This window comes from Cyprinodon variegatus, unplaced genomic scaffold (assembly GCF_000732505.1).
Source record: "Cyprinodon variegatus isolate N-32 unplaced genomic scaffold, C_variegatus-1.0 Scaffold347, whole genome shotgun sequence".
Lineage (NCBI taxonomy): Eukaryota > Metazoa > Chordata > Actinopteri > Cyprinodontiformes > Cyprinodontidae > Cyprinodon > Cyprinodon variegatus.
The window spans coordinates 78,993-98,730 of NW_015150800.1; the positions used below are offsets into that span (position 1 = coordinate 78,993).

The 19,738-nt window shown below is 37.9% G+C and overlaps 2 protein-coding genes across 4 annotated transcripts in view; both read right to left on the reverse strand.

Annotated features, from left to right (window-relative positions):
• LOC107091671 (E3 ubiquitin-protein ligase Rnf220-like) overlaps nt 1-12,463 on the reverse strand; it is an 80,387-nt gene extending 67,924 nt beyond the window's left edge. For 2 of the 3 annotated variants that reach the window (XM_015385734.1, XM_015385733.1), the window contains exon 1: nt 12,050-12,463. The gene's annotated coding sequence lies outside the window, so the exon portion shown is untranslated. Of the gene's footprint in view, nt 1-583; nt 721-12,049 lie in introns of all 3 variants that reach the window. The other variant, XM_015385735.1, reaches the window with a different exon arrangement.
• The window catches only part of LOC107091672 (leucine-rich repeat extensin-like protein 2), a 10,939-nt gene continuing 3,612 nt past the window's right edge, over nt 12,412-19,738 (reverse strand). Inside the window, exon 2 of the mRNA XM_015385737.1 lies at nt 12,412-12,692. Within this exon, the coding sequence (XP_015241223.1) occupies nt 12,412-12,692 (281 nt within the window). The remainder of the gene's footprint in view (nt 12,693-19,738) is intronic.

A 19,738-nucleotide genomic window follows, 5' to 3' on the forward strand; every position in this document is an offset into this window, starting at 1 on the left:
GAGAAAAAAATATCTTTTATAACTATCAACTGTCCACAACAGTCATTCAAATCAATTTTTAAACCTGATCTGGGATTTGGCATGCTCCTGTACTTCCCACACTTAGTATACACATCCTAACACGAGAGAACAATGTTGCAGAGAGGGAAAAAAAAGAGCTTGGAGGGGAGAGATGAGGAGATGGTGGAGGATGTTTTACATTACCACAAGTGTACAGTGGACGTGTGTTGGGTGAGAATAGCTTACAATAACACACCTCTGGTCTGGAACAATGCCACAGAGTCACATTACACATCTCTCATCCTAATTCAACCACAACATCTTTTCACTTTCCTCTCTATCTTAGGCCTAGAAGTAACACCTGATACATTTCATCCTAATCAAATTTCTTTCTTTTAACCATTCTTCTGCTACTTTCTCATTTAGTTTAACTCATCTTTTTTACACTTTCCATCTGTTTCCTCTCTATATTAGTTCATGAATTCTCTTATGCAACCTTTTATAAAGGAGTGTATCTGAGGTGTTGATATACATAGGATATACTCTGATAAGTACTGGGATATTTAAATGATATTATCATTACCCAAACAAGCCACAGGGCGGCAAGTGAAGAGCTGCCAAAGTGAAACAGCCAATCCAATAAGAGGATACCAGATTTTCTTCCCAGGCCCCAACAGACAAGGAGGGAAACGAGAGGGAATTCAACTACAGCATGGGAGTCTAGAGAAGATGGAGAAAAGGTATGGAAAAAAAGAGAGGAATAAAACCGAGTTAAAGTACGGTAATAAGGTGGATTCCATTTTATTACAGTGACAAGAAATAGCACAGCTAAGTAAAGAGGAAAAGATTACAACTTTTGAGTGTAATGAAATAAAATGTTCTTTGAAAGAAAAATTTAAGAGAGAAACAGCAATATGTTTTGTTTATATATTTTTTTTAAATAAGATTGCAAGAGGTACAAGAATTAACCTGAATACCTTTCTTTTTAAAGATTGAACTGCTTTGCTTTCAACAGATTACAACATTTTTTTTTTAAATCTGGTTTTACATGGGGAGAAAGGGGTGCAACCATTCTTTTTTGCTATACAATATTCTCGCATGAGGCTAAAAATTTTTGCTAAAGCTTTAAGAAGTAAATGCAGGAATTACTTTAAAACACAAATAAAAACAAAACTAATTCAGGCATTTAAAATTTCTCCCCTTGGTTGCTTTATGCCACATATGATGTCAGGCAGAGGTAGGAAATTTTGGCTATAATCTTTATCAGAAAATAATTTAAAAGCAAATGGAGTTGAACAGGGCATGTTAATCTACAATAAAATTTTATGTCTATACGATTTCCATAAAAGTATGGCTGGTAGCTTTTAGGAAATTAGGAGAAGGAAACAGAATAGAAGAAAAACTTGTGGAAACAAGATAGGAAATATGTTGATATGTAAAATGAGCAAATGTCTACAACTCTGTTAGACAAACTGGCTTCTTGGTGGTCAGCTATTGCTCACAAATGCATGCAAATGCACATATTTAGCCATACATGGTTGTTAGATTGAAATTAATCTTTGAAACCTGGAGATGCTTAATATTTCTGTACTTTTCTATCACCGGTTTACATATCAAACATACCTTTATGTGTGATTTAAAGTGCAATCATACACACTTGTAATATCCCCCCCAATAAAAGTGTCAAACAGATTTTAATGGAGAGTGATGTGATTTCCCCCCCTTATTTCAAGAATAACAATCATAATTCCAGATGACATACACCTATGCATATCATCAATATACTAGTGCAATTACTTCCAATGCAAACACGCCGAATGTCATCCAGATGCCACTTACAATCCCATTTGCCACTGAGTGATACCACCCACGCATTGTCTGACACCAGGCTCTGTGCATTTTATAATAGGAAATGTCACGGGGGAACATTTACCACGGTGTCATTATTTGATTACAGTGTGCAGGAATGATACAGTTGTCAGCGCGATATTAAACACAGAAAAGCAAGAGAAGGGCTTTTCATGTCAAATTTGCACTTTAAGTGACAATGTTGTGCAAGTTGGCAAAATTGCGGTGTCAACAGTAACGTGCTTTAACATGGTTTCGAGGGAGAGTTTGGCCCTTGAAATATGAGCCTTTAGGAGGATGAGGATTCCACTAAGAAATAACTAACATCCTGGTCATGCAGATTATTGTTTTCTTAAGAATTATCATGTAATGCCATTTAAAAGTTAAGCAAAGCAGGGGTACATTTTTGGAGGAGGTATGGATACACAATTTCAATGGTATGACATTTAAAAAAATAAACAAATAAATTGTACATTCATTGATCTCCGACATAATTTAACAAATGTATCCTTTGTAAACTGGGTCAAAATGTAAAAAGCAAAAATTTAGGAAGTAAAATTAGATCTGAAAAGCTGCACCAACAACAGCGTCTTTTCTTCTTGAAGACATCCTTTCTGTTGACTGTTGTCAGAATAGCTATTTTCTTAGCATGACTGCTTTGAGTGTGTAAGTAACGCATTTTGCCTCAACACAAAGCCAAAACATGTCACTTTGAGTTTTGAGTGCTGCTGAGTTTTGGAGAGGAACGAGAAGAGAGCATCCAATTTTTGCCATGAAAACGTCTCGTTGGCTGTGACTGCTCAGTATGTGTGTGCCCACTGTCAGGAAGGAAAGCGGCTGAGGAGCTAAGGGTTGGTCTTTTCTTTTAATGGATAGAATAGAAAAGCAGTCAGAAACAAAATAAATCTGAGTGTAACTTAACGTGTGTGTCATTCCAGCTCCCTGGGTATGTTTAGAAAGTGTTGACAAGCATCAAAGTTCTACTCTTACATATCAGTACAAGACAGAGTGAGTTATATCAGTCCTCTGCCTTTTGAAGACAGAGACACCCACAAATAAAAAAATTATAATTCAAAGTCACACAGCTCGGGCCCCAAATGTAATCATAAAAAAACAAAATAGGAGAAACTAATTAAATGTGAACATAAATCAGTTGACTAATGGACATTACTTTATTAGAAAACAACGCTATTCTGCTAATTTATCTAACCATAGTTTAAAAACTTTGTCACCATTATTATTATTACGCGAGAAGTACATTCCATTTGAACTTTGAGCATTTCATTTGAAGCTACGGCCCCCACCCATCAAAACAGGAAGAGTTCTGAGGTGATTTTTAAACAAGCGGAAGTCAATTATTCTGCAGTGAGAAAGATTACTCACCAGTGGAGGAGCTTTGAGACAGCTAGCAGCAGCAAATCAGACCATGCAACATGCAAAGAAATAAAGCCCCTTCTAGACTCTACAGGTCTCTTTTACCCGCATAAAGTTCTCTTTTATGATAGTACAGTTAGAAAAAGTCTAATCAAGACAAAAAAAATGCAAGGATAAGGAATATCTTTTAGAATTTGACAGCACAACTTGAGTTAGCAAAGCTATATAAAGAAGAACCATGAGATCTCTGGTACAATGTCCTTTAGACGGATAAGATCACACTAAAGATGTCTAGCCATTAAGCAGAACATCAGGATTAGTTAAAGCCAAAAATTATATAGCAACTTTCAGGTTAAGAAGTGCGCAGATGAGGAATTTGGTTTATTTCAAAGGCATCTGGGTAAATTGCAGCACTTAGAAATCAAATATGCAGCTTTCTTTCTGACGATTAAAGCTTAATCCAACAAAGTAGAGAAATGAAACAACCAATAATCCAATCCAATCCACTTTATTTATATAGCACGGTTTAAATAAACACAAGGTTTCCAAAGTGCTGCAATAAGTTCTAATGCCCCATAAAAAGAACTAAGTCTAACCTTAACCTGTTTGAGCAGCTGTAGAGAAGATAGCAAAGCTGCTCAGAAACCTGACTGAACTATAAGGGTTCAAGAAAGAAGGGAAGAACAAAATACCTGCACAAAGATACAAAAAAACCTTTAACCTCATGCTGCAAAAGCTGGTTCAACAAAAACTGATTCAAGGCTACATTTAATTATACTGCAGCTTGTACATTTGAGAAGAAGTTTACTCTAAAAACTAAAGTTTAGATGTTGATCAGACTGTAGATTCCCATAAGACAAAAAGGCCGATCCCATTCAGAACCTTTCAGTTTGTAATGCTGTTTTTATTTTTTTATTTTTTTTAGCAGAAAATCCTGAACAGCAGACAAGTCCATTCTGTATTCCAGACGGTCAGTCTTTATGCCTGTGCGGGAGTATGTGTGTTTGCTGATGTCCAAAGCAACAGTCGATACTATTGAAATCTACTCATTCATGTCTGGCCATGAGGCAAAGCTCAAATGTCCTTGTGAATAAGAATCACAACCATTTATCTCTCCGCCCTCTTCCTCGTCGCACATATTATTTGTCCTTGTCTTAACGTCCAGCTGTTAAAAATCTAATATTGTTTCCGAATGCCTTTCGAATATCCAATATCATATTTCCTTCCTGAGTTTTTTTTTCTGTCTTGTTTTCTCATTCTCTCTGATATGAAATCTGTAACCCTGTTATTCACTGCAGTCAACAGCTGCTGCGCCACAGAAGGAAATATGCAACAACAGAAAGATGTATTACTGTAAGATTTAATAAGGGGAAAACTTACACATCACCGTAAGGTGGATAATGATGCTACGGCAATACTCCACCAAAATCAATAATGATTGGATAAGCTTGAATTCACTTTACTGGAGACAAATATTTTTGCAGGGTGTTTTATTCTAGTAAGCCTGCATGTGCTTTTAGTGCCTTATTTCATTAAATGTGCCTGTAAAAAATACAAAAGGATTTACTGCTTAATTCTTACTTTAAATTCAGAGACAAAGTCATGGCCAGCAGAGAAATAAATCGCTTTGGAAGACGGCCCCGACCTGTGGTGGGGATTTTTCTTTTTTACGTTGCGTTCACCAGGAAGGCCCAGTTGAGCAGGGCCAGCTAATTCCTCGTTCCAGACAGGACTAAACCATTCCATTGCTCATAAATGACTACCTTCACAGCATAATTCTGGCCCACTGGTAAACTGGTTCTATTCCTTTTGCCAGACTTTTATTTCGCTCCCAGACTCAGCATCTCTTTAGTTGTCTCCTTTGAGATGCAACCTTGGTTCTGACCTGAAGTTATAAGGAGCCTTAGGCAGATTAAGATTAGGTACTTCATTTCCATTTAGCTCATTATCTGCCAGTAACCATGGGACCACTGACCAGAGGTGTACAAGCTCATACGCAATATTGGGTTTATGAAAACGACATATTATTTTTAGCAACATAAAAAAAAAAAATACTTTGCAAACTTTAAAATCTGTGTTTAAAGGCTGTATCTGATTTTGCCAGATAAAGATTCAGTTACTTCAAAACTGTACTTTGAAGAACTGCTGTTACGGTTTTATCCAGTTGATTACAACTGGATCAAGTTTCATTAGACAGATTTAGTTACATCACTAATACAACTATGTTATTATATTAATTATGATTTATTTATGTCCCATACCAAATTACAACCTTAAAGAAGTGGCTTGGATTGTTGTAAAATGTAGAAAAATCTACCATAATTAAAGCCAGTGGCTAATGAGAGACTGCACTCTTGAAATCCAGTTTATAAGAACTGTTTGTTATGAAAAATGAAGCTTCAATTTTTGCATTTTCTGTTTGCAAAAATTATTTTTCCTTTATAAAACAAATTTCTGTTCACACACAATAATTTTCATTCTGTCTTTTGCTCTTAAGAGCTCTTAATCTCCCCTCCCCACAAAGCAGCAGAGTCCCAAGGCAATCGCACCTAATGCTTATGCTTTGGGCCGGCTCTGTGCAGCATGATTCGGTTACACACTATTTAGAGAGCTGCAGATTTTCTCCATCCTCAGTGATTTGTGTTGAGTTTCTATCAGCTTAAATCTCTTTAAAATGTCCTAATATAACGTCATTTGCACTCATAGATAAAGATGTGGCCAACTTTCAATTTTACCTGTCAGAAAGTGACTGAGTCAAAGTGTGGCACCAGGCGCCCTCCTATGAGTCTTTATTACTGTGCTGGGTTGTACAACAGCAGCCTCTAATCTAGCCGGCTGGCAGGCAGACAAGCAGCAGGCCGGCCAGTTATTTCTGCAAGCCACATGCAAGTCAATTAGCTGCAGTTTAACGAGGAAAAACTGTTGCCAGGTAAAACAGTTTTCACTCACTGATTTCTGCTGGAGTAATCCTCTTTTGTAGAGTTTATGATAGCGATTTAAACAGAGGAAAAGTTCTTTTTGTTTATGACTGTGTCCTATCTTGCCAGGTTGGGCAACAGTAGGGCGGGGCTGATTGCTGTACAGTATTGGAGGACTTTACAGATTGTCAGACAGGCAACATTTGTAGAGGTTGTATAGAAAATCTAAAAGAGGCAATGATTAAGACAGAAAAGCATAAAGTTATTTAACATGACATGAAGCACTTATAACCTGGCTGGGATTTCTGGGATAAACACCAGCTGGTTTGCGGACAGCAGACATGTGAAGGGATGTGTCTCTGCAGGTACGCGTGTCCATTTACATCCTGACCAGTCGCCACCCCCACCACCATCGGTTTGGTTTCCTGTCCGCATGAGTTACAGGCCGCACAGAGAAAAAATATAACCAAGCTACAAAGATAGCGCCTGTATGTAATCGATGAGAACAAAATGCACCAACAGTGTCTTCTGGGGAGCTGTGTGGAAAGGGTGAAGTGGGGGGATATTAGCTTATTTTCCAAGCAGGGAGCTTGGTATCCGGCTTGCAATGCAGCTGATAAATGGGCACAGAAACCTGAGAGAGATGTGATGTGGGGAAGGAGGGGTCAGTTCGGCCGCTCGAAGGTTGTATAGACACACAGAGACAGAGACACCGGGCAATATGGAGAATAGAAAGTATCTGACATCCGACACAACTCTCCCCATTAGGCTAATTCTTCGACTTTCTCTTGTTGCCAATAGCGTCTCCAAGTGATATTTCCCTATGTAACGGCATTACAAGAGGCTGCCTTCTCCAATGCAATCAAACCATTAAGCACAGCACAGCAACCTCCTCTATGGAGTGATTTCCCTCCAATAGAAAATGACTGGATGGAAGCTACTCCACTTTCCTGTCATCAATAACAGAAATAATTGTGTCTGTATTCATATTTGCAGGGAAGAGGGATATAACTCAGAGCTGAGGAAATCATTTTGCCAAGATAATTCCATTAACAAAGGAAATAGAAGTATTTTCTACAAAATGGCAGGGAAATAGATTTTAGAAGGAGTCATTCATAAACGGGTGTGAGGAAGCAAAGCAAAGGAATAATTTATAGCTATTAAACATTGGCAAAACTTGAGGAAAACAAACAATCACAAAAAAATAAAGAGGCTTACTGTGGGAATATCCTGAGGCATTAAGATTTATGATTGGAAGTTTTGTATACGCAATTTATTTTGTTGAATTGTCATGAAGAAAACCAAATGCAAACTAATTGATATAAATGACCCGAGATGTCATGACAACAGGCTTTAACTAAATGCACCTGTCCAGTTACTGTGTTAGAGTAAATTTTTCTGCATGTTTATAATGAAAAAATCTTTTGAAAAGCATAGAAGACACAATATTGATACAGATTGTGGTTAAATCATAAGCGCACATAAAGTTGATTTGTAATTTTTTTTTGTAATTTAGAAGAGTAAAATAAACATGTGTTGATAAGGCACACAAACTGGCTCTAGCCCGGGGCCTACAAAAATTACCCTGGACAGCACACCAAAAGTAAAAGCAAAATTTCAGGAATTTGTTGTTGAGGCAGAAATCGAAATGAAGGTCCAGTGCACCATCATACTTTTTAAACCATCTAATATCCTTTAAATTCTCAATTTTGAGATGTAAGGACAGGCTAAGTGCCTCTGGAGGCCATAGGGCTGCCAGCAAATTAAAGGATTGGACATTCCCCAACCTCACTGTGTACAGCCACTGAAATACAAATCTCACTTAGTCATTCCAAAACAGATTTGTACCCAAGAAAAAAAAAAAGCAGCAGAACAGAATGATATATTAGACAGAAACGCCATGTCAGTGAGAAATGTCAAATACAACTTTCCTAAACGAGTTCAAACACAGAACATTAAATAAATCAATCATAATGATCAAATTGTGTCCAAAACTCAATCTGTGCAGCGGAAAGGCTGTCATTTTTATAGTCGCTTTAAAAAAAACAGAAAAACAAACAAAAATAAAAACAAAAGAAGTAAGCTTTTCTTTTATTTGAAAAGTCAGACAGTATATGACTGCATCCGACCGCGCATTTAAACATAATGATTGTCTCTATTCTAAGATAACAATAAGGCAAAGTTTGGAGACGCAAAGCGCGCCCTGCGCACTTTTTCTCCTCCTCACACAGTGTCAATAATTTGGTATTTTCCAACGATGCGTTTATTTACAATACATCTCTGCATGCAAAATAAGGTCTGTTATTGGCGCAACAAAAAAATGCATAATAACACAGCAGTGGTATGAGGGCGTGGGTGTTTCAAGAAGCAAAGAAGGAGTTAGTTTTGCTTTTAATGAAGAATTAGGATTTAGTACATATTGATAGGACTTAATAGACTGAAGGGGGTCATCAAAGCAGTCGCGACGGAGCGGCTCGAGGGTAATTTACTATCGGCGTCATCTTATGGGACGCAGAAGGGGGGGGGGATAATCTGTGCGTCACGACGCATTAATATTTCCATATGGGGGGGGAAAAGGGAGACCTTCAATGCATTTAGCAGTAATTATCGTCTGTTTTATTTAAATGAGCTTTGTGGCTTTTAATGAAACAACTTTTTAGATAAAAAGAAACGAAATCGGATAAGTAAAGCACCCAAAATTGAAATGAGTATTACATTTATTACTTCAAGAAAAGTAGAGAAATTGAGAGAAATGCAGGCCTTGCCGCTGCTGTATTTGTGCCAAACACAACAGAAAAACAAAATAAAAAAAATTATGTATTTTGATTTTCCACGTTTACTTAACTAAAGTTGTCCATTTGGCAATTAAACACGCAGAGGGATTTTTTCTTTTTTTTTCTTATTTTTTTTTGTTCTTCCTCACATCCAAATTCAAATAAACTTCTCTCCCTGCGCGCATCGATTCCGTAGCAGAGGGGTGTGAAATAGACATTAATTTTAGTTCACTTGTCGCCGCGCAGAGAGGAGAGCGAGCAAAGGGGAGATCAATGGCGAGCAATAACAGCTGACTGCGGGGAGAGAAGTGGGAGAAAACCGGGTGCCGCTGAAGGAGAAAAACGCTGACAGATAAATCATCTTCTACTACTTTTCCTCAAACATCGACACTTTCGTTCCTCTCTTTTTTTACGGTTATATATTATGCCTTTGGGACGAGAGATAAGGTAAAGAAAAATACAAAATTTATTCCTGGAGGAAAAAAGAGGAATCTTTGAATAAAAAGCGACACGGGGAGAGGAAGTTTAAACGTCCAAGTTAGGCCCTTTCACCTAAACAAAAAAATTAAATAAAAAATACTTTCTTCGTTTTGTAAGTTTCTAAATAACAACTCTATAGAGCTATGAATCCACTTGCAAAATATTATTGATTTATTGATTTAATTGAAAGCAAGATAATCAAAATTGTCCTAATAAAACAGACTCATGCAGTAAATGGGTGAGCAGTTATAAAACACTCATTATAATAATAAAAGCAACAATTTTAAAAGAGACGAGGTCACATGAATTTAAGTGAGTCAAAATATTTTGGACTATTAATTAACAATTAGTTTAAATATTAAATAGGATACAGTTTAGTCCGAATTAAAACTGCCATTTGATTTAAACATAATTTGAAAAATAAACAACAAATCCTTTTAATTATAAATGTTATTGTTATTTTTAATATTACAGTTTTATAATTCTACAATAAATGAAATTTATTCATAATTATGAATTAACATATATTCTTTAAAAGAGTTTTGAGAGGATAAATATTGAGAAATCATTTTATGAAAAAGATTTAACTCTTTAATGATTTTGTTTTTTATATTTAAATATATTTGTGAGTAAACTGTATAGCTCCGTCCATGGAGGCCTGTGATTCAAACGCGAATAACTCACATAAAAGTAAAAATTGCTTACATAATTCTGTATTCTTATTTAAATATAATAATTAAAACATAACTTTAAAATCAATGAATAACTTTTATGCGCGTCACTTTATCTAATGATTTATCCGCACTGCTCCAACAGGTTCTGCGTCAACCTCACATTTTAACATAATTAAAACTATCTAATATGTTCAGTGAAAAAATATATAAAACGCCCTACCGATCGAAATAAGTCAAAGCTGATTAATCAGATCAGTGGAATGAAACAGAACGGATTTGTTGTGGAGGTTTAAGACCATATAGTCCCGGACCCGAACTTAAAGTCTCCGAGTTCCTGTTTTTGGAGAAGCTTTAACTCAATCATCGGTGACCCGCCCCGGGCGCACCTTTGCTCCGTCAAGTGCCTTTTTTACGCACCGTTTATTGTTGGCAGCAAGTCGGAAATTACTACTAATAACTCTGCCGTACTTTGAGCACAGTGTTCTAATTTTATTATGATTCTTTCCTCTTCTGAATGTTGTGCCACTGCGCGCAGATTGGATCGGGCGTGTGCGAGTCCGTTACGCGGGTTGGAGTCAGTTCTGGAAAAACATACGGGTCAAGAACAAAATCATCCACTGAAGATGAAGGGGAAAAGTCTACAAGGTTTCATTTCGGAAGCCAAAGTTATTTTAGTTGTATTTTATTTATTTATTTATTTTTTATGTTACCCTGGAGTTAAACATAAACATATCTCAGCCGTGTTTTCTTTTATTTCTCCTTTTCTCTCTCTTCCCTCACCTCAAATTAGAACGCTGAGCAACCCGCGGGAGCAGCAGCGCTCGCTCCCTATCCAGACTCCCTTTGCCCGGCCGTCAAACTAGAGGTAACCCCTCAGGGGTCTTCGGAGGGTTGCAATGGGTGAGGGGGTGGGAGGGCGATGGTGATGTAAATTATATCCTCTACCCAGTTAACAGGTGTTTCCCAACTGCTTTATCCCTCAAAAGCGTGTTTGCGTGCGTGCACACATTTATGTGCACGTGCATCATCAATGCAAGCCGTCTGCTTCTCCCTGAGACATTAACTTTGCACAAAAATGCTACATTTTGACGTTAAAATGTATGCCTTCAATTTTATTCATATATCACTTTTTTTCTTATATTTTAATTATATGAACAAGGCCAAAACAAATTGATAATCAGAATAAAAAGCTATTTCTGTAATTAGAGAGAAAAGTTATACATCGACTTCTTCTATGAAAATCTGACTCATTACAATCTTTATTCAACCTCAGCAATAACGAGGTCAGTATATGGCTCCTAACTCCACATGCGCTTCTTATTATGGCTGCTTTACTACCCTAAAGTCAATGCAACTAACACATCCTGTTAATTCTGCGTAAAGAGAGCTGCCGGGTTCATGTTCTTTAATTTTTACTGAACATATCCAGAAGCAGGCCTGTCCGGATGATCACTGCGGTTCAGCTGGGTGGTCCTGATAAAAACTGAAGGATAAAGTTTGATTTTCTAGGTTCTACTGATGCACAGAGATCAATGGGTGATAACAAAAATCTTTTTCAGTACACTTTCATAATGACTCATTATTACGAATTCTCCCCAAAAAGTTAAAGAGCATAAGCTGCACCCTGTGAAGGGATGCCATGCACTTTGGTGACAGTAACCTGTGCGTAATGGCATCGAAGTCAGCACCACAACAAATCAAGATGCCACTTTCTTGTTGGAGGAACCCAGGGCATACACGATTTCACGCTTGCACGCGCGGCTAAATGAAGAAAACATAAACAGATTTGAACGCACGCGCTTATGTGGCCAAAAACACATGTCGTGACATTTTTACATACTTTTTGCGCAACCGCGAAAGAAAGTTAGAAGCGCCTCTAAAGAAATCAGAAAGCTGCGGCAGAACGTGAAAAAAAAGCGTAAAAGCGGAAGGTGTTTGTGCTTCAAACCAAACAACAACAAACAGACAGGAGTAAACTCACCTCTCCGTGGCGAGAATCCGCTTCTATTGCAGACGGCTGCTTGGTTTCCGGCTTTTTCTTCTTTCTTTTTTATCCTCACAACAACCGAAAACTTTTCTGCGGAGTAGTATCATCAGTGCGGCACCGGCCCTTTTTCGCGAATGCGCGGCAGCAACCGGGAGATAACGGGAGGGCGCGTAAAAGGAAAAGCAACAAAAAAAAAAGTAGTTAACACCTCCTCTGTTTGTTAGTTTGCCACAGCGCAACCAGAGAGGAGGACAAGGGTGAGCAAGGGACGCACAGACTTAGAGAGAGAGGCTGACTTTCCACAGACACGCTGTAAAGTGGGTATCAGTGGCACTATCGCGCACCGAGAGGGACAATCAGTGAGGAAGGAGCGGCGGAGCCGGCGAGAGAGAGCGCAGGATCGCAGAGATGGTGGCAGGCAGTGGTGTGAGGGGAGGGTGGCGGTGCGGGGGGTGGGGGGGGTCATAGTCCTCAACAGCGACGTGTGTGAGGCTGGAGCTGAGCAGAGAGCGTGGGGGTGGATGAGGAGGAACGGAGGGAGGGGGGGGGACCGGGGGTCCAGGGCGCACCGAGGTGCAGTGCTGCCGCGCAGCGCTCGGGTCGCTCAGTACCTTATAGACGCACTCACAAGGAAAACCTCAAAAAGCAAAACAAGAAAAAATGTTCTAAGGTTTTTGTTTCCATCCAAGTATTTTCTTTTTATCTTCTTCAGACTAATTTAAAGTATCCTAATTCCCCAAAGCTTAACGGATCAAAACACCATTTGTTTCTCACATTTACAACATTAAACGCGACAAATCTAAAAGGACTTGAGTTGCATTTTAAATAAAAGAAACATAAAAAGTGTTCATTTTATATCGTTTGCGGACTGTAAATGGGTGCTTTCTCTCCCCCCCGGCTCCTTTTCTGTCTGGCGTTTCGTTCCCCTGGGTGATTTCTACTGCGCTTTGTGGGCAAAGTGAATGAATTATCCCCCCAACCTCCTCTCTTTCTCTCCCTCCATCTCCCCCCGTTTTTCTCTTTCATTCGCTGGAGAGACTGCTACTTGCCATAAAGCCAATGAAGTCCAGCTCTTAACAAAAAGAAGTGGACTAGCAGACACTCTTAGAAAGTGCGCACTAGAGACTGAAGTTAGTGAGAAAGAGTCAGAGTTCACTAAAGTGGTGTTGGGTTGCAGGTCTGACAGAGATAAAACAGACTTATCAAAACCTTTAATTTTATGTTATGTTGAAATCAGATACTTATTTTACATATTGGATGCCAGAAATTGTAAATAAGCATAACACCACAGAATAAGGTTGCAACTAAGTTATACACCAATAAACAGGATTATTTTTTTCTGTTTCTCAATTTAATTTATAGAGAAATTTCTTGTTTATGTGCTTTAAAACTCAAAAAGAAAAATATTCCTAAGACTACTATGGTCAGATGTATAAAAGTGAATAAAACAAATACTGGGTCTAAAAGTTTATTCGACTGAAGGAAATGAGAAATAGTATTAAATGATACAATGAAGAAAATGTGAGGCTTAAAAGATAGAAGCTTTTATGTTCTTTCTGTACTCCATCCCCCTGCTGGTCACATGTGGAATTCAACATTTTTCATTTTCAGAACAGAGCTTCTTTTTCCTTCTGAACTACTTTTTAGAATTAATGTATTTCTTCCCACTAGGATACATATTAATTCAACAAAGTAATATTCTGAAATAGAATCAACACAATATATATGACTAAGGAACATTTTTATAACAACAGCAGTACTATCAGTATTATTATGTGAAAAATATAACCTCATTAGGTTCAATTTGAAGGTGCATTTTCCTGTTGGATCTCATGGCCCTAAAATGAATACAGGAAGTCTATTTCCCAAAACTCTCAAAACTTTTGGTCTGAGTATCAATATTTAAAGGGGTGGTTCGGGGATGGTTTTCTTTTCATTTGACCTAAGGTTCTTTTTAAAATGTTAGATGCAGATAAATGTTTGTCTACAGTAAAAATTTATCTGACATCTACATTTCACATATGCTTCAGCTGGTCTTTAAGGCTAAATATAACGTCTCGTCGAAGAGACACCAATATGAAAGCAGAGTCCTATTTTAGACTTAGAGACAGACTATGTTTAGTGTCATTTTGCATACACCGAGTGTATAGAAGACGACAAATTTTCTTAAAACAACTCAAATCTTAAAAATGTCATAGCATTTATGTGCATTTATTACAACATTTTATTTCCTGGTGGTTGATCAAATAAGGTTGTAACCTTTAATAGCAAGTATAGCTGTAATAAACTTGGCCCATAAAAATATTTTTTGGTGATTTTAGAATTGTATAATAAGTATTAATAGAGAACTTTGTGGACTGGCACTGACAAAGATTATAAAATTACATCAAGCTTGTCTCCAACTCTGAATGATTCTGAATGACAAAGAACTTCACCAGGTGAGTAATAGTATGGCACGCTGAAGAATGCAAACATTGAAGAAGTCCAGGGCTATTGTCTGTTTGTTTTTTCACAACTTCAAATTAACTCAAGTCCTCCTCTAAAATGATCTTTCATCTCTGTGTCATGTCTCCGCTATAAGCAACCCATCAACAGAAGTGCTGGAACTGTAGAACTATGTAATGGTTCTTATTGGAAATTCTGATTGTTAAACCAGTGACAATTTTACTTTGACAACAAGCAGAACTTTGATATTGTTTTTGATGTTGTTTATAATAGTATTTTGTGGTTTAAAAAGATCAAATAACTTAAATGTGCTTTATTTTAATCCTCCAATCCAATACCACTAGCCCTATATAATCTGAACATAATTATAAAAGTGTTTTTCTGCAAACTGATGTCCTTATAATGATGCCATAGTAGTAAATTAGAAGCTAAATTTGAGTTTCAGCTTATGCATTCTGACACTTTTGTATAATTTACTGAATTGTTTATATAGATATTACAATTTTTAATCTCTGTTTAGGCGTGTATTACTTTAGACCAGGCAGTTTTTTCGACTTCCATATGGATCTAACATTCTTCTATATCTAAAAGAGTTCTTGCTTTGCTTTGACCTCGGCTCTATTGTTGAGTGGGTAATCTGGATTTATATTACATTTAAAAGAGTGCAGGTAAAATATAAGCTACTGATAACCTATAATGGAAACCTCACTAAAACCCAGCAACATCTCCTTAAAACCATAAACCACCTTTTACCAGGAAATGTGAGACCTCCTTTTCCAGCTCTAACCTGGTACCTAAAAGTGCATATTGACAGCTGCTGTAGTACCCATTTATCTTAAGTCTTCACAACTAGATCCTTGCACAGAACCACAAGAACACACTGTTATGTTTTCTAATGGAAGTAACACTTTGATGTGGATTCCCTCTATGATATGTAACGATAGCGTGGGAAAGGAAAAAAAGGGAAAGTGAGTGTGTTTAGTGTGTGTGTATGCTGGGTGGTCTCCGTGCACATGGAGGGGCAGCGGCAGCAGTAACACTGCCATTAGTGGTGTGTTGTCTTGCTAATAGGCTCAGTTTGGAGTCAATGGGCTGCTTGAGGAAGAGGACCATCCATGTATTAGATCCTTCTCCATTCAAAGTCTAATGCCACCCTTTAAGTCCAGCCCCCTGATGTTTTTAAATGGTCCCTCTCTGTGTATTGACTAGGAAGCACTTTGATTGCACCTGTTTCACCACAGAAGCCTTTGTACTTCTTCTTTTACCTCTATTTTTATCTAAACTTGATTTTACCTGTTAAAAGAGCCAGGTTAACATGAGGGCTTGTTCTGTTCAGAAATTTCTTGGCATCCATCTGAACTGAGTCACGTCCTACTGTTATGAAGACCCTGACATCTCACACGAAATGGCAGAGAGCTAATGAAAAGCCAAGCTGACAGTCGAGGGTCGGAGATGGCCTTTGGCAGCATGCTTTCACCTTTGCCTTGACCAGGTTTGTCTGCAAATGGAATCCAACTTGTGAAAAAGTAAAAGAAGAGGGCTATAATGAGATGAATGAGGCTGTGAAAATATGCTGGTCAGGAAAAAAGACATTTTTCCCCCCATAGTTTCACTAAAGCAAAAATTGTTTTCTCCTTAAATATAATTATACTATTGTAAACTTGCAAGGCAGTAGGAAAAATAAGGAAAATAAATTAACTTTTTTCGTTAAAATGACCAAATTTGTTTGTTTCAAGTCTGTATACAGAAAGCTTTTAACAATGCTGCATGATTGATATGCTTAAAATTGATGTTACATTTTTTTTCAATCAAAGACACTTTCAATCTTTCCATCTGGTTAAATGACATAAATATGCCAATGTATTGTTTGCTATCCTATGCATCAAATTAAACATAGACCAAAGAAAGCACAGCTGAGAGCCAGCTGATAAGTTTAAAAATGTGATTATTGGTGTTGGTGTAACTTTGGCTTTGGGCCAACTTAAGTGTTCCTTTAAGTTGCAAGGTGGACTCTCAATTAATCAGACTTGTTTGTGCGGTTTGTGCTCAATTGGATGATATCAAAAACATCATGTTGTCCTCCTCACATCATTGCTGAAAGGATTTGCTTTGCTCCAGGGTCCATTATCCTTCTCAAAGGGAACATAACCACCAAGGACGTACTTGTGCACGTCTCAGCCAATCCTTGCATTGTTGGTAGATGTTAGAGCAACAGCCATATAGGTGGCATTTCCCAAGTCTTCCAGCAGAGTAGGGCTTAAGGCATCTATACACCTTCCATTTGCACCTTCTATTGAGGCACAAGGATAATTAGCATAAGTAAGCTGACTTGTCTGAAGTGTTATAGAAACAGGGTTAACATCTTCAGCAATATTAGCCATGTTGGATCAGAACACACAAGCCAGCTGTTGTTCCCTAAGGTATTAGTGAACCATTAACACCCTTTGCATCATTTTATACCTGAAACACACAACAAGAACTGCAGTTTAGAAGATTCTCTGACTTAGCTTTTTAATAAAAGAATGCTTGTTGTGAACCAGTTAGGGGATAGGTCCCATGTTGTGTTAATTTTGTATTTTAGTAATTTTTTTCTCTTTGGACATGTTTTATTCATTCATTTCAATTTTTCTTTTTTTTTGGTATACCATTCTTTACTTTTTAGTTTTACATTACGAGGATTATGTTGGCCATGTGTTGTTGCAACTAAGATGCTAGTTTTTCCAGGTCATTTTCCTTCCTCTGCTCACAGCCACTAAGTCCCCCAACATCAAGAACTTGTTTAGTTATTTAGCTATTCAGATTCACCTGTTTCCCATACCACCAAGCCACCTTCCACACCACCCTCGTCTGTATGAATACCCATGTTTTTTTGTCTGTCCATGTCAGTTCTACTTTATACTTGGCATGTTTTGCTGACCAGCTCTAATTCTTTCCCTCCTATGTCTTATGCAATTTTTCAGGTTGCTCAATAAAATTAAGACACTCTGCACATCTTCTACCAAAGAGTGGCAGAATCAAAGGCTTATCAGCGGAGATACACAAAACTTGCAAAAGCAGAAAGTACAACAGCTTGTTGATCAGTTTCAAGGTAGAGACATGATATCCTAGCATTTGTCTATATGAGGATTACTCAGTAAAGCTGACAACTGATCAGCTGTTTCTGTTATTGCACTTCTCTATGTCTCACATTCAATCATAATCCAAAGCCACATGATTGTTGCCTGGTTTCTGCATTTGAATCATCCAAATGCTAGGATAACAGCCCGTAACAAACAACTAAATACTCTTGGAAATGGCAAAGGAAAATAGGACAGGACCATCAGAAATAAGATACTGTCTTAGGAAACAAAGTTGCAGTGTTAAGATGACAAACTTTAAACCTTACATCCTTTGCAGTTTGCTTTGGAGCAGTAGTTCAACCTACTTTTTTGGCAAATGCAGACATCTTATTCTAAAGAATAGATATAGTTAAAATTTTTTTGCTGCTATGGTTCATTAGATTAGGAGTTTTATCATTTTTATGAATTAATTGCTGGTGTTTTCTATGAATTATTAAATCATCTCTGTGATCAAGAGTAAGTTTACATTTTTACTGATCATGGAGTATACAGTTAGAGATATAATTGAACTTAAGTTAGTTTATATTAGTTAGTTTAAACGGAGAGATGTAAAAACAGACTATAAAATAAGTGGACCTAAAAATGATCAAATAGAAGAAATGCTTATCTTTTGTATTATCTGGTTGAAAAGGCTGTCAGGACACCTGCCTTTATTTGTCGAGATAAACCCACAACCTTTAGATTCAAAGCAGCTATAATTTGACTCTTTTTACCACCTTTGTGATGTAGGCGTGCCCTTTAAGGTTGTTCATACAGCATAGGACTTAATTCCTTAAACAAACCATGTTTGAGGGTGATTTACAGCTAATCCGGACAGGCAGTGGTCATTTCTATCTTTCCTTTCATAATTTATGATTGGTGGAATTTATAGCTGCGGCTCCCCAGCCGTGCATGCCACCGAATCCGTATGTCTGTAATATAATGAGATTTTAGCACAGCGAGATTATAAATTATGTTCTGAGTTGTTCTCATGCTGTTTTGTCAGGACATTGCCTTTGAGTGTATGTGTGTGTGTGTGTGTGTGTATCTGCCTGTGTGTGTGTGTAGCTTGGGGACATGGCTGGCATTTGGCTGCCACGATGCTCTAATTGCTGACGTACACACAGATAGATGGAACCTGATGGTTGGTGTCGCCACTGGAGGGAGAAGGGAGGGAGGAGGAAGGAAAACGGGATGAAGAGAATAAAGACAAGGAAAGATAACAGATTGGAGGGGATAAGGAGGGGGCAGACGGGGAGCAGAGGAGAGGAGCACAGCATCTGAGATGGATGGATGGACGGATATATAAAGAGACAAGTGAGGGCTAGAGATATTGGTTCATGCGGGAGGCACAGCTTCCAGCAGCTACACGGCCAAGCGCTTAACCACACTGAGGAAGCTCCTTTTAAACAAAGCATAGCGGAGAGGCAGAGAGAGGAAGGGGACAGAGGCTGTGCCACATTCATCTCGCTCTCACATCGTTTGCTCCAGGGAGCTGTTGCAAAATGAAGAATTACATGGCCCTGATCAGATTACATTACAGAACAAGTGATTACATGCATTTGACTCGTGCACAAAGGAACAAAAATGAAGGAAGGGAAACATACATGATCTGATTAATTATGTAATTATGTGGTATTTGCTCTGGCTATGATACATGGCCAACATTTTGAGAGAAGGTAGATGTGTAATTTCATCAATGCTTCACTGCTCGCTGTCTAAGGCCTCTACAGTATAAATATTGAGTTTGTTTTAAGTGCTATTTACAGGCTCAGCTAAAGTATGCGCAAAAGGCTTTATGTGGTTGAGATCTAAAGCATATTAGGTGACACAAAGTAAAAAATGTCAGATGTCGCTGCACTAACACGGGTGTCAGCACAGAAGATCTTCCAGTGTCAAATTTAATGAAAGGAGTGTCCGTTAACTAAACTCTATCCAACAATGTGTTGCTCATTTTTTCATTTTGTTAGCGAAGACCAACCCCCCACCCCCTCCGCTAAAAAAAGAGGCACCTAATGCCCTGTATTTCTGTTTTGAGTAACAAGTTAAGTGCTTGTATTTACTAGAGCAGAATATTTATTTTTTTGTAATTACTAAGGCCCCGTCCACACAAAGTCAAAACGGACACGAAACGCTAATA